We start from the raw sequence: 14789 nt of genomic DNA on the forward strand, positions 1-14789 counted from the left end.
GAAGCAGCCCAGAACAGCTTGAGAATGGCAAATCTAAAGGTCAATCTTCCCACCCAGAGTGACATCATAAGGATCCAGTGACCTCACAAGGATCTAGAGGCGACCCTGCTGGCATGAGTGCCCTGGGCCACAGGTGAGAATCCCCTTCTGCCACGTGGCGGTACACAAATCTGGCTCTGAGCTTACCAGAGACAACATAAAGATACAAACGCAATCTGTTACACGATTTACAAGGTCCTCAAGATAAAAATAAACCAGTTGCTGAGGAAAAACGCAAGTATTCCTGGTCTGAGGAATTCCTCCCTTGGACCAGTTTCTCAGCAATTTACAGTTGGCTGTTATTTTTAAAGCAAGGAGGGAAAAAGACAAATCTCAAATTCACCACTCTCTCACACCTTATTTCAAATATATTATTCTATAACTGAAAGTAATTTATAGGGCTGTCTGGAAACCTCATACAATAGTTACCAAACAAAGTAAAGCCCAAATCAATCTATCACAGACAGAACTTGCACGCTTGACTCTCTTACAAACTGCAAACAAGCACTGCCAAGGATGGGTCTTTGGGTCCCGTGAAGATGTCTATATCCCATCGCAGAGTCCCCGGGTTTGGGTCTCAATTCCTTTTCTGATCCCACACTCCTGATTCAGACCCTCGGAGGCAGTACCAACAGCTCAGGTAACTGGGTTCTTACCACCTATGTAGGAGACCCAAACTAGGCTCCCGGTTCAATGCTTAAGCCTGCTCTATCCTTGGCCAAGTGACATTTGGGGAGAGAGCCTGTGAATGGAAAAGCATGTGTTTCTCTCTCTCATAACGGGGGAAAGAAGTCACCAGAAGAACACAGTCAGGTTGACCCTGGCAGCACCCACACGGGTCCAGGTAGGTAGGCACGTACAAGCATACGCAGCCACAGACTTGCGTTGTTCTCACGGGCTCAGAGATGCCCTTCACATTGGGCTTGAATCTAAAGATGGGGCCTTTGATCAAACTTTTTTTGCTGGGTGCATGGCTGAACATAAATGTTTCCACCCAGCCTCGGAGGTTTAGGGCGACTCCACCCTGCTCCCATGTCATCCATTCAGTCACTCAGTCAAAAGCATGTTTCCCACTATTTAGCTGTTTGAAAGCCAATTATAGAAAAGACAGGCACAGAGACCTTCCATTTACTGGTTCACTCCCAAAAGAACTGTAACAGCCAGACCTGGGCCAGGCCGAATCCAGAAGCTTGAGCCAGGTCTTCCATATGGGCGCAGGTACCCAAGAACTTGAGTCATCTTCCACTGCTTTCCCAGGCACACAAGTAAGGAGCCAGATCAGAAGCAGTGCAGTCAGGACTGGAACCAGGACACATGTAAGATGCTGGTGCTGCAAGCAGTAGCTTAACCCACTTGGCCATGTGCTGGCCCCTTCCCTGCTATACTAACAGGACTAGCTTGGGTCTCTCAGAGACATACTCCCACAGTTGAATTTTTCTGTAGGAACAAAACCCATGCTAGGTCTAAACAGCCTCTGCCTTTATTATAAAAATGCTAATGATTGGGCCCAGCATGACAGTCTAATGGTTAAATTCTACAGGCACCGGGATCCCATATGGATGGCAGTTCGTCTCCCAGCTGTTCCACTTCCCATCCAGCTCCCTGCTTGTGGCCTGAGAAAGCAGGAGAGGATGGCTCAAAGCCTTAGGATCCTGTACCCATGTGGGAAACTCAGGAGAGGCTTCTGGCTTCAGATCAGCTCAGCTCTGGCCATTATAGCCACTTGTGGAGTGAACCAGTGGACAGAGGATCTTGATCTCCATCTCTCCTCTCTGTAAAACTTACAACAATAAATAAATATACTTTTTAAAAAGTGCTAATGCTTGTTATGAAAAGCGAATCAGTGGATGACTGTACAAGGCAGACCAAGCACCCCTACTCCGCAGTACTTAGAACAAGCACTATGTGCTCTCCATGCACTGGTTCAGTTTATCCTCACAACATCCCTACAGCAGACACACTCATGGCTTTAGCATCCCTGCTCTCAGGCTCCAAGCTGTATGAACTCTGCACAGACCAGAACCATGGCACTGACCACATGCCATGGACACCTCCACCGTCGTTGAAGTCTTTGTAAGAACTGCTTACAACACACACACAAAACCAAGAATTGTTACATTTTAAACAGCCACCAAAAACTCTGATCACCTCCTACAACCTAGAAACAACGAATAACCCCTCACTGCGATGGGCACTCCTTCGACTCAGAGCCTCTTTCTGACCACCTCGCCTCCAACAAGAGCAAGAACTTTTTGGATTGAGGTAGAACATGTGCCCAGAACATCTTCTCATGTGGAGGGATCAAGACAGCTGTTAGGATTGCCAGGATCGGGTCATCCCAAACAGGCTCCCAACTGGCCGGAGGTTCCTATTGCATCTCTTCCAAAGTCATTTTGACAACACAAACCCAACCGACGCCTTTAAAACCCAGTTTCCAATACACAGGACACACAAGAGGGGAGAAGGGCTCAGCACATGACACCATGGAAAGGCCACCAGCACAGACCAGACACAGTGCTTCTTCAGGAAACGCATCCTAGGAGGAGGACAGAGCCACGGATTCAAGACAGACTTGACAACCTCTACCTTCTACAATCTGCAGGGACAGCGCTCGCTCCCTGCACCTCTGTCATCTAGCAGAAAGCATTGCACCCAAGGGGCCTTAAGAGCAGCCCATCCTCCTGCTGCTGGGCACAGCACTCACCGTTCCTCCATGAGCTCCCGGATAGAGGCGACCGTGGGGCCGGATCCCAGGTGAGTGTAATATGGACCTTCATCTTTCTCCACTATTTGTTCTGCAGAAACACAAAGACTACACGTTACTTGGAGATATGAACTCATCAGCATTAGTTCAGAAAGAAAATCCACCAGTTGGAAAATTAGCAGACATGTCACAAAAAAAAGAATGTGCTCAGCCTCATTAAAGTCACACTGAAATATCACTACATACTCCGAGTCAGCAAAATCTTTAAAATCTCAGAGAACCAAGTGTCAAGACTAAACACTCTGGAATTAGGCTTACCATTACCTGGAAAAGCTAATGAGTAGCAATTCCATTTCTAGAGCAAGTATCAGCAAGCTACTACACTCCTAGGGGAATATTAAAATTTCAGAAGTGAAAACAGGGACCAGACAGACACCTGGGAGCCAATGTTGGCAGTGGTGGCAGGATTCTGGAGTCACTGAAAGGGGCAAACACCACAACTGTCCGTCAACTGATGAATGGGCAAGCAAAATGTGATACAGTCATACAGCTAACATTATTCAGCAAGAAGAATGGAGTCCTGGTACTAAGAACGCAGTGACATTAAGTTGTCTGCTTAAACACAGTAACAATGGCTAAGCTTTGTCATACACATTCTGCCACAATTAGGAAAAAAAAAAAAAAGATACAGCTGGACCTTGAAAATGTGTTAAGTCAAAGAAGCCAGGAATGAGATGAAATTTTTGTTTTGTTTTTATTGGAAAGGCAGATTTACACAGAGGAGGAGAGACAGAGAGGAAGATCTTTTTTTTTTTTTTTTTTTAAGATTTATTCAGTTTATTACAGCCAGATATACACAGAGGAGGAGAGACAGAGAGGAAGATCTTCCATCCGATGATTCACTCCCCAAGTGAGCCGCAACGGCCAGTGCTATGCCGATCCAAAGCCAGGAACCAGGAATCTCTTCCGGGTCTCCCACGCGGGTACAGGGTCCCAAAGCTTTGGGCCGTCCTCCACTGCTTTCCCAGGCCACAAGCAGGGAGCTGGATGGGAAGTGGAGCTGCCGGGATTAGAACCGGTGCCCATATGGGATCCCGGGGCTTTCAAGGCGAGGACTTTAGCCGCTAGGCCACACCACCGGGCCTCGAGAGGAAGATCTTCCGTCCAATGATTCACCCCCCAAGTGACCGCAACAGCCAAAACCAGAGATGCGCCGATCCAAAACCAGGAGCCACGAACTTCTTTCCAGGTCTCCCATGCGGGTGCAGGGGCCCAAGGCTTTGGGCCGTCCTGGACTGCTTTCCCAAGCCACAGGCAGGGAACTGAATGGGAAGTAGAGCTGCCGGGAATAGAACCAGCACCCATATGAGATCCTGGCACACTCAAGGTATGGACTTTAGCTGCTAGGCCATGGCGCCAGGCCCTATACTTGTGAAATATCTACAACACCCAAGTCTAAGAAACAGAGCAGAGTGCTGGCTGCCAGAGGCTGGGGAAGGGAGGAGCAGGGGGAACCACTCTGTGAGAACAGGAACGTCAGAGTGAGAAAGGAAAGAAGGAACTATCATTATACTCCTAGAATTCTATCTGTAAATTACATTAAATGCTTTATCTAAACTTAAGTATTAAATACATGTTTGGGAATTGCACCTACATGGTGGCTGGATGACACTGAATTATTTGCTTTAAAATGGTTTTATGGGGCCAGTGTTGTGGCATTGTGGGGTTAATCAGCCAGCATGCTGCAAAGCTGGAATTCCAAAGGAGATGCTGGCATGTGTCCCCAGTGCCCCACTTCCAGTCCAGCTCCCTGTTAACGCACCTGGGAAAGCAGTGGAGGGTGACCCACTGGCTTGGGCCCCTGCACCCTCTGGCACACCTGACCTAGTTCTCTCTGCTTCTCCCTCTCCCTCCATAACTCTTCCCAATACATAAATCTTTTATGTTTACTTCAGTTAAAAAATGAACATATCATTGATTTATGTAACAATATAGATGAATTTTTAAATAAGCTTTTCTAAGTGAAATAAACTAGATTCAAAAGGCTACATAATGGTCCCTCTGGAAAACAGTGTTTGGATATTAAAAAGGCTAAAAACAAAAAGAACTATATACATAGTAGTCACACACTGTTTTGCAATTGATAAGTTTGTTTTATGTCTGAGAGGTGAGTAAAGGCAACATGGTGTCCACATTAGGATATTCTGCATAGAACAGGACATCCGTGGAAAAAATATGACTGTCTCATTTTTAAAGGTATGAAAATAATGTAAGATAATTACATTAAGGGAACTCCCCCACATGGTTGCCAAGAGATTCAAGTCCTCAAGCCATCCCCTGCTGCTTCTCGGGTGTGCATGCGCAGGAAGCTGGAATCAAAAGCAGGGCACAGACTCAAACTGGCACTGACATGAGATGTGGTGTGCCAAGCAGGCACAGGGCGCAGCTGTGAACACCCCACTCGGGATGCCCACACCCCATATGGGAGTGCCAGAAGTCAAGTCCTTGCGCCTCTTCCGAAACGGCTTTCTGCTGAGCTGCACACTGGGAGGCAAAAGAGATGGCTCAAGCACTTGTGTCCCTTCGACTGGACTGAGTTCCTGGCATGTCCTGGGCCCAGCCCTGGTTGCTGTGGTGGGCATTTTTGGTGTCAGTCAGGGAAGGAGAGATCTTTTTTTTTTTTTTTTTTTTTGCTTTTCCAATACAATGAAAAATAAAAATTATGCAGTAGAGATCTTCTCCAAGTAGTACATGAAATTCAGAAGCTATCCAAAGTAACAAAAACCCTGCTACGTCCAGCTTTAAAACAACAAAAACAAATATCTTTACAGTAACCACTACGAAAGGTTTTGCTCAAAGAGAAGCCATCACACTGGGGAGAAAACACCAGTCAAAAACTGATTTCCTTGCCTACCTTCCTTCTTTACCAAGCAGCACTACGGTTAAATAAGGTCAATCACACAAGAGGAAAAAGAATGCTTCACAAGTGATTCAAACATACTATACTTCAAAAAGCTCACATACTAGATTTTAAAATTCCATTTCCATTAACTTTCTGTAGTACCTTCATAAGGAAAGCTACATTTTCCCCCCTTTCAGCTCACCAAGAAAAATGTAGCAACTGGTCTCACTGGTGCGGGAACAGGACAACCAGCAGTACAGAAAACACTGCAGCAACATACTAAACTTCAACTGTGCACCCTCTTCCAGCCATTCCAAGGATTTCAAAGTTTTCAGAGTTCATGCCTAGGAATTTTGTTAAAGCTGCATCTATATAAGATGAGCCATGGTCAGGAAACCTAAATGCTTGTTGTTAGACTGGTCGGTGGATCATGGCGCATGTAAACCATAGAACAGTAAGCAGCTGCCAAAAGCAGTTAGGCAGTTCGAGATTCACTGACAGAAAATGACTTCCAAGACCCCGAGGCGACCAAGAGGCACCTCATTTTACTACAGCATTTACAAGGGTACCTAAAACAGTGTATGTAAAGTGAGTATTAGGGAGGTTGGGAGGCCAACACTGTGGCATAAGTTAAGCCTCCACCTGCAAAGGCAGCCTCCCACACAGGCACTGGAGTCCTGGCTGCTCCATCTCAGATCCAGGTCCCTTCTAACGCACCTGGGAACGCAGAGGAAACCAGTGCAACTGCTTAGGCTCCTGCATCGAGTGGGAGGCCAAAGAGAAGTTCCTGGGCTTCAGACCCACACTGCTCCAGTCATTACAGCCATTTGAGGAGTGAACCAGAGATGGAAAATCTGTGTTGCTCCCTCCCTGATACAGACTTTCAAGTGAAAATTACCTCTTAAAAAAACAAAGTATGCATAGATTTCAAAAAGTTTTGTGCTCTTTTTTGAAATACCCTCATACAATATGCTACAGCTTACACACACACACACACACACACACACACACACACTAGTATGAAGGTGAATGTGTCATCACAAACACAGGAGAGTAAGAGAGAAGAAGCAAGCAAAAACCAAGTTCAATTATACTCCTGCATGAAGTAAAAATGAGTGAAGGGCCATGTCGGCGAGCAGGCCAAGAGCCCACACTTCCCATCACCTCCTCCTCTGTACCTGGAGGCTGCAGGCCCCTGCCCCTGCCCTGCGCCGGGCTGGGCTCTCACCAGGTGTTGTAACACAGGCGTACTCTAGACTACAACCCTCTCCAACCATCCTTCTCAATGCATCAGCTATGCTGCCCAACAGAAATCTGCCCAGTCCAGATCAGACTGAAATAGATCTCGAAGGCCATAGTACTGTCTGCAAACTCCATCCCCCTCCACGGCCACCTTCGCCCACCTCCCAGCCCTCATCCCACCCTGGCCACTCTGAGTCCTGCCCCAGGGATGCTTGGCACTACAGTAGGTCTTGATACTCCCTTACTGACATTAGTGCCTGTCTCTGCCTCTGCTGACAGAAAGACTCCTCTCCAAGCCCTAGTTCCAGCGCCGCTTTCTCATGGAGATCCAAACACTCTTGGACTCACATACTCCCTGGGCACCCAGGACACCTTAGCTCCCGAAGACGTCACATCATTGCTCACGGGGCATGAAAGACCAGACATTTGTCATGCCAGTGAGACCTCCCCAACACTCATGCTTCCATGGGTGAAAACCACAAAGGTCTGAGTGAAGACGCTGGCATGTGACTGGCACTCAACAGCGAGTTGCTGCCAGGCTGCCGTACAAACTGCCTGACTGTGGGCGGCTGACATAATGTTGGGTCCTACAGCAGGTAACATGGTGTTCACATGCCACAGAACTGCAGAGGACTCGAGATGTCAGGTCCAGAGCTTAAGCATTTCATCAATGAACAAATGTTTCCAATGAAAGTGTTAAAAACTACATGCTCCAAATATACACTCTTTGGTCCAAAAAGCAGGCAGGATTACAGAGGATGTTGGTGCAGGAAGAAGTGATCTGAATGCCTTTCTAGGTGTGAGAAGACCACACAGTATGCAGAAAATAGAAGCTCAGAGCATGCCAGAGTTCCTGGGCTCGGATCCAGCTGCTATTGTAGGAGAAAATTCAAAATCGCGGGTTGTCTGCGGGGGTCTCACACTGGTACTGGAACACCATTTGGCCTCTGGTGACTACCTTCTGCCTCCAATCGGAAAAACTCAAAGCTCACATGGTCAAGGGCAGAGGACGATTTTCAAGGAGAAGACGCAAATTCAATCTTGGCAACTACGTCCCCAGTAGCTGGGAAAGAAGATATGAAACCTAAAACCAAGCCAGCCTGGAAACGTGCCGGTTGGGTTTCTCGGGGAAGGTCATTGAGCACGAAGGGCAGACGCAGGGCAAGTGCCCAGCAGAGCCAGCTCCCAAGAGCCGAGCAGCCTCCCCGGGCACCTTCCCACCATCACACCCCTGTCCCTGAGAGAACGCCTGCAGGGGAGAGGAGCAATTCTATTGGAAGACATCCGAGTCACAAGTGTGAGGAGTTATAAAGCTAGTGTATGTCTACAAATAGTCATCCTCACTTGTTTACATGTAGAACATACCTCACACAGTATACACACATCTGCATGTGAACTATCAATTTACTGTCATGTCAATGTCTGTTATTTTCATATAGTTTTGCTGTATATTCAACATAATAATAAGATTCCTAAGACATAAACAGATCCTAAGGAAAAAAAAATCATAAAAAGCCAAAATATTCACTTAGCCCAGCCATGCAGATGTCAGCTAGAATGCCCAGGTCCCTTATCAGGGTGCCTAGGTTCACGTCCAAGCTCTGGTTCCTGTAGGCATAGACCCTAGGAGACAGTGGTAAAGGCTCAAACAACTGGGATCCTGTTACCCATGTGGGAGACCTGGCTTGAGATCTTCCTCCTGACCCAACCCTGTTGGACATGTGAGCAGTGAGCCAGCAGACATCCCACAATTCCCTGTACTTAAGAATTTATTTATTTATTTATTTATTTATTTTAAAGATTTATTTTATTTTTATTACAAAGTCAGATATACTGAGAGGAGGAGAGATAGAGAGGAAGTGGAGCTGCCGGCATTAGAACCAGCGGCCATATGGGATCAAGGCGAAGACCTTAGCCACTAGGCCACGCTGCCGAGCCCAAGAATTTATTTTTATTTAAAAGCAGAGTTACACACAGAGAGAAGGAATGACAGATCTTCTACCCGCTGTTTCAATCTCCAAATGACCACAACCCTGGGCCAATCCAAAGCCAAGAGCCAGGAACTTCTTCCTACATGGGTGCAGGGGCCCAAGGACTTGAGGCATTCTCTATTGCTTTCTGAGACCATTAGCAGGGAGCTGGATGGGGAGTGGGGCAGCTGGGATTTGAACTACTGTCTATGTGGGATGCCAGCATACGTGAAGGCTTAGCTAGCTAAGCCATGGTGCCCCACCTCCCCCTTTCAAAATGTTGTTTTTTTTTTTATTGGAATGTCAGATATACAGAGAGGAGGAAAGACAGAGAGGAAGATCTTCCGTCCGATGATTTACCCCCAAGTGACCGCAGTGGCTGGAGCTGAGCCGATCCGAAACCGGGTGCCGGGAGCCTCTTCCAGGTCTCCCACATAGGTACAGAGTCCCGAGGATTTGGGCCGTCCTCGACTGCTTTCCCAGGCCACAAGCAGGGAGCTGGATGGGAAGTGGGGCTGCCAGGATACGAACCAGCGTCCATATAGGATCCTGACACTTTTAAGGTAAAGACTTTAGCCACTAGGCTAACGCACTGGGTCCAAGAGCCGGCCCCCTTTTAAAGGAATCAATGATATTAACTGATAAGCCTGTATACTTAAACTTAATTGTAAAAATCACTATGAGGGCCTGGTGCAGTAGCCTAGCAGCTAAAGTCCTTCCTTTGCATGAGCTGGGATCCCATATGGGCACTGGTTCTAATCCCAGCAGGTCTGCTTCCCATCCAGCTCCCCGCTTGCGGCCTGGGAAAGCAGTCGAGGATGGCCCAAAGCCTTGGGATACTGCACCCGTGTGGGAGACCTGGAAGAGGCTCCTGGCTCCTGGGTTCGAATTGGCTCAACTCCAGCAGTTGCGGTCACACAGGGAAGTGAATCATCGGATGAAAGATCTTCCTCTGTCTCTCCTATCTGTATATCTGGCTTTCCAATAAAAATAAATAAAATCCTAAAATACATACGTATGCTACCTACACAGGGTGCTACTTTACAACAAGAAGAAGGCCATCACTTGACCAATCACAAACTGGCTTTGCTAAGATTAAGTTTATGTACTGAAACTTCATTTTTACACCTTTCTACACATACAATTTCTTTCAATGCTGAATCATACTTTTTTTAGAGACATTTTAGAGACAGCACTTGAACTTAACACATAATATTGACAATATTCATAACTCAGATACCACTATGGAAGGTTATGTCCAAATTCCATTCCTTTCTGTCTCTCCTCCTCTTTGTATTTCTGACTTTCCAATAAAATTAAATAAATCTTAAAAAAAAAAAAAGACAAATCCTGACTTGAAAAATGTTAACGATGCTTAACCAAACACTCACAAATGTCTTCCAATAAGTGAAATAGGTGCTAAATCAATTCATATGATAATCGTTGGTAATTAATGGAAAAATTATACATGATTCTGGCTTTCTGTTAGGAAGCAAATGGTGAAGAAGATCACTTTTGGGGTAGAACACTTAAGGCAGAACATACAACATCGCTGCCTACGGGCCAGTCGTACAGCGCACCTTGCATAACTAACTTGACACTCACTCCACAGCATTCCCACCTCCCCACCTCAGCTCTTGGCAACCGTAAACAGTCAGTCTATAAACCATAGACTGACTGTTACGTACTTCAAGTAATGGGATCAGGCAGGGAGTTAGCATGTCTCCCAGGTATCCACATTTAGAAAAACGAAACAGGAAATAGGTATTAAACATAAATGGTAGAACCAGAAAATCCTATTTTGCAATTCTAAAGAAGAATGAGTTAAGGTTCATCAACAGCTGCTCAAAGATGAGCTCCCAGACAGATGGGGAACTAAGCACAGCAGCAAGATCTGGCCCATGCCAACGGACTCCGGCCATCCCCCAGAGCCGAGGCCTGTTCTGCGGCCCCTGCCACCTCTGTTCGCAATCAAGAGCAAGGAGTCTCTGCTCATGGCTTCAGGAGGAAGTCCCGGCTCTCATAACCTTAGCTTAGAGAGCCACCTGGCACCACCCAGAACAGGACATTGACACCAAATATGATACAGTACAGATATCACTGCTTTCCCAGGCCACAAACAGAGAGCTGGATGGGAAGTGGAGGAGCCAGCACATGAGCCAGCACCCAAATGGGATCCTGGCTGCTTTCAAGAGGAAGATCAGATAATTGAGCCATAGTGCCAGGCCCAAGGGAATCATCTTAAAAAACAAAACAAAACCAAACCCACTTCTCCTGAACCTAACTAGGTATGCAGAGCTAACACTCGGTCTGAGGGAAAGTGAGGCTGAAGTTAAGCAACATCATTAGCCTGGAAAGGTCATGAGACATGGGCAGGACAACCAGGCTTTTCTCTTCAACAAGATATGCTAGGCACAGACACGCATTCCCTCGGGCAGTGCTTCTGCCAAAACCCTCACTTGCAGACTTTAGACCCTGATGCATCTAGCATCATGCTACCTTGCACAGCCCTGCGACTGGAACTCATTCTGCCCCTAACAAAATGTGGCATCAGGGAGCCAAGTTGTGGAGCAGCAAGCTAAACTGCACTTGCCATGCTGCCATCCCATGCTGGAGTGTTGGCTGGAGTCCTGGCTGCAGGACTGCTTCCTTCTCACTTCCTGCCTGTGCATCTAAGATCAGCACAAGTTGGCCCAGGGATTTGGGCCTCTGTCACCCAGAGGGAGACAGAAGGGAGTTCTGGCTCCAGGCTCCAGGCTCGGCCCAGCAGACAGAAGTGTCACCTTCCCTTTCTCTAGGTCTTCGGATAAGTAATTTTAATGTGGCAATGGGTTCACCACCATGCTCTCTGCAGCTTTTATATGCAGTGAATGGTCTGAATCAGCAACCAGTATGTGACTTGATTTTTCCTACAGCAAATTGTTTGATTAGCCTTTTGGTGCCGTTGTACAATGTTAAGCTTAAATCCAACAGGTGAGTTTTCTCTCCTTACGCTTGTTACATAGTATCAGTCCTCCATCAGTCTATGATTTCCATGTGCTTCCTGGTCTAGTTTTTGAGTTTTTTGTTCTGTTTTCTTTTGTCCTCCCTCCCTCTCAACAGCAGCACTCTAGGAATTTATAAAATCCATACTATGTTTTTGGTAACATTAAGGGTACTTTTAGAGAGACAGAAGTTAGCACCTTTACAGTTTCTCCCATCTCCTGCTTCTCGAACCTCCCCCCCAACCCAAACATGAATTTATTTGAAAGGCAGAAAAGGAAAGATCTAACCACTAGTTCACACCTAGAGTGGTTACAGTGGCTTGGGCAGGGCCAGGTCAAAGCCAGGAGATTCATATGGCTCTCCCACTGGGTGCAGGGGTCCTAGGAATTAGACCATCATCACTGCTCTCCCAGACAGGTTAGAGAGCTGCATGGGAAGCAGAGCATCTGGGACTCAAACAAGCATTTGCATAGGATACAGGTGGCAGCCTAACACTTATGCCAAAGCAGTGGCCCTTTCTCCTTGATGTATCTTGAGCTCTTCACCAATATCCTTGCAAACATATTTTCCTATTATAAATCAAAATGTTTGGGCCCAGTACCATGGCCTAAAGGCTAAAGTCCTCACCTTGAATGCACCGGGATCCCATATGGGCGCCAGTTCTAATCCAGGCAGCTCCACTTCCCATCCAGCTCCCTGCCTGTGGCCTGGGAAAGCAGTGGAGGATGGCCCAGAGCACTGGGACCCTGCACGTGGGAGACCTGGAAAGAGGTGCCTGGCTCCCAGCTTCGGATCGGAGCAGCACCGACCATGGCGGTCACTTGGGGAGTGAATCATCGGAAGGAAGATCTTCCTCTCTGTCTTTCCTCCTCTTTGTACATCTGCCTTTTCAATAAAATAAATTTTTTAAAAAATCAAAATGTTTAACATAAATATATATTTCTAGGGACCAGCACAGTAGCCTCGTGACTGAAGTCTTGCATGTTCCAAGATCCCACTTGCATGCTGGTTTGTATCCCACCTGCTCCACTTTCCATTCAGCAACCTACTTGTGGCCTTGCAGCCTGGGTAAGCAGTAGAGGACGGCCCAAACTCTTGGGACCCTGCACTTGCATGGGAGAACTGAAAGCAGCTCCTGGCTTCAGATCAGCTCAGCTCCAGCTGTTGTGGCCACTTGAGGAGTGAAACAGCAGACGGAAGATCTTCTCTGTCTCTCCTCTCTGTAAATCTGACTTTCCACCAATAAAAAAAATTTCTATTTTTCTACTAGACTGTTAGTAAACATACTTTTTGCTTCCTTATGTGATTCATTTTTTCAGAAAAGTTGAGTTCTTGAAAATCTAACAATGTGTGTATGAAACCATTGCATATGAAAGGCTAGTTACCTAGGTATAGAATTCTTGAGCTAAAGTTTTTATCTTGATACTCTGTGGATGGTAAGGCATATATCCAACAAAGAATTTGCATCCAGAATAAAGCACCATTAACAATCAGTAGAGAAGGAAAGACACAAAGTTTGTAAATAACTGGACAGGCATGCTGTGTGAAAGAAGGCATATGAAAAAGTCCTCAAGCTCCTTAGTTACCAAGAAATGCAAATTACAGTCACAATGAGATACTTACTACTAGATGCTACCACAACAGCAAAAATGATGAGGCTACTACCTGCTGGCGAGGAGCAGCAGTTGATAGTTCAAGTACCTGGGCCCCAGTGGGACCTTGAACCTGACACTAGCCTTGCTGAGGGCGTTGGTCTGACCCAGGTATCAAGGGCACATGGGAACTCAACCATTCTCTCTGTAGTAAAAATAAATGTCAACAATCTGTACAACTGCTTTGGAGAAGTGACCACACACCAAGCTGAACACAAACAATTTCAGTCGCAGACATATATCTAACAGAAATGTAAAAATGGGGGGAGCTTGCACTGCGGCACAGAGAGATGCTACTGGCATCCCAGCAGAGTCTGTTCAAGTCCCAGGTGTTCCACTTCCAATCCAGCTCCCTGATAATGCACCTGGAAAGGTGGCATAACATAGCCCAAGTGCTTTGGAACCTGCTACCCTCATGAGACCCGGAACTCATTTCTGATTCCTGCCCTGGCCATTGTGGCCATTTGGGGAGTGAACCAATAGATGGGAGATCTTCAACTTGACTTTTCAAATCAATATTTTTTTTTTAAAAAAAGGAAACATATAAATATGTTAGGAGGTGTATCTAAATATTTCTTAGGGCCCAGCACCATGGCCTAGAGGCTAAAGTCCTCGCCCTGAACATGCCAGGATCCCATATGGGCACTGGTTCTAATCCTGGCAGCTCCACTTCCCATCCAGCTCCCTGCTTGTGGCCTGGGAAAGCAGTTGAGGACGGCCCAAAGCCTTGGGATCCTGCACCCGCGTGGGAGACCTAAAGGAGGTTCCAGGTTCCTGGCTTTGGATCAGCGCAGCACTAGCCATTGAGCTCACTTGGGGAGTGAATCATCGAATGGAAGATCTTCCTCTCTCTCTCCTCCTCTATGTATATCCGCCTTTCCAATAAAAATAAATAAATCTTTAAAAATAAATATTTCTTAGATCACATGATTCATAATAAACCCAAATTCAAAACAACTCAAAAGACCAGTGGTTATCTAGTTGATCAACTGTGGTATATTTGTAAACTAGAAACTATGCTTTGCTCAACAATGAGGACACATTCTGAGAAATGTGTATCAGACCATTCTGCCCCTGGGGGAACATCAGAGTGCATTCCACAACCCCAGACAGAGCAGCCTTTTGCACACCAAGGCTAAATGAACAGTGCATCTACTGCTAGTCACTACTAGTGGCAGAACACACCACAGTACTGAACACTACTGGCAACTCCAACAATTCATGCATCCAAGTCTAGAAAGCGAATGCTACCGTCCTGTGCGATGGCTCAGTTGGTGAATCCGTCTGCAGGTGCC

At 46.5% G+C, this 14789-nt stretch overlaps 1 protein-coding gene across 5 annotated transcripts in view; it reads right to left on the reverse strand.

Annotated features, from left to right (window-relative positions):
- The window catches only part of TET3 (tet methylcytosine dioxygenase 3), a 104873-nt gene that overhangs the window by 24900 nt on the left and 65184 nt on the right, over positions 1–14789 (reverse strand). For all 5 annotated transcript variants that reach the window (XM_058667734.1, XM_058667735.1, XM_058667737.1 and 2 more), the window contains one exon: positions 2744–2834. In XM_058667734.1, coding sequence (XP_058523717.1) covers positions 2744–2834 — 91 coding nt within the window. The remainder of the gene's footprint in view (positions 1–2743; positions 2835–14789) is intronic.

This window comes from Ochotona princeps, chromosome 8 (genome assembly GCF_030435755.1).
Source record: "Ochotona princeps isolate mOchPri1 chromosome 8, mOchPri1.hap1, whole genome shotgun sequence".
NCBI lineage: Eukaryota > Metazoa > Chordata > Mammalia > Lagomorpha > Ochotonidae > Ochotona > Ochotona princeps.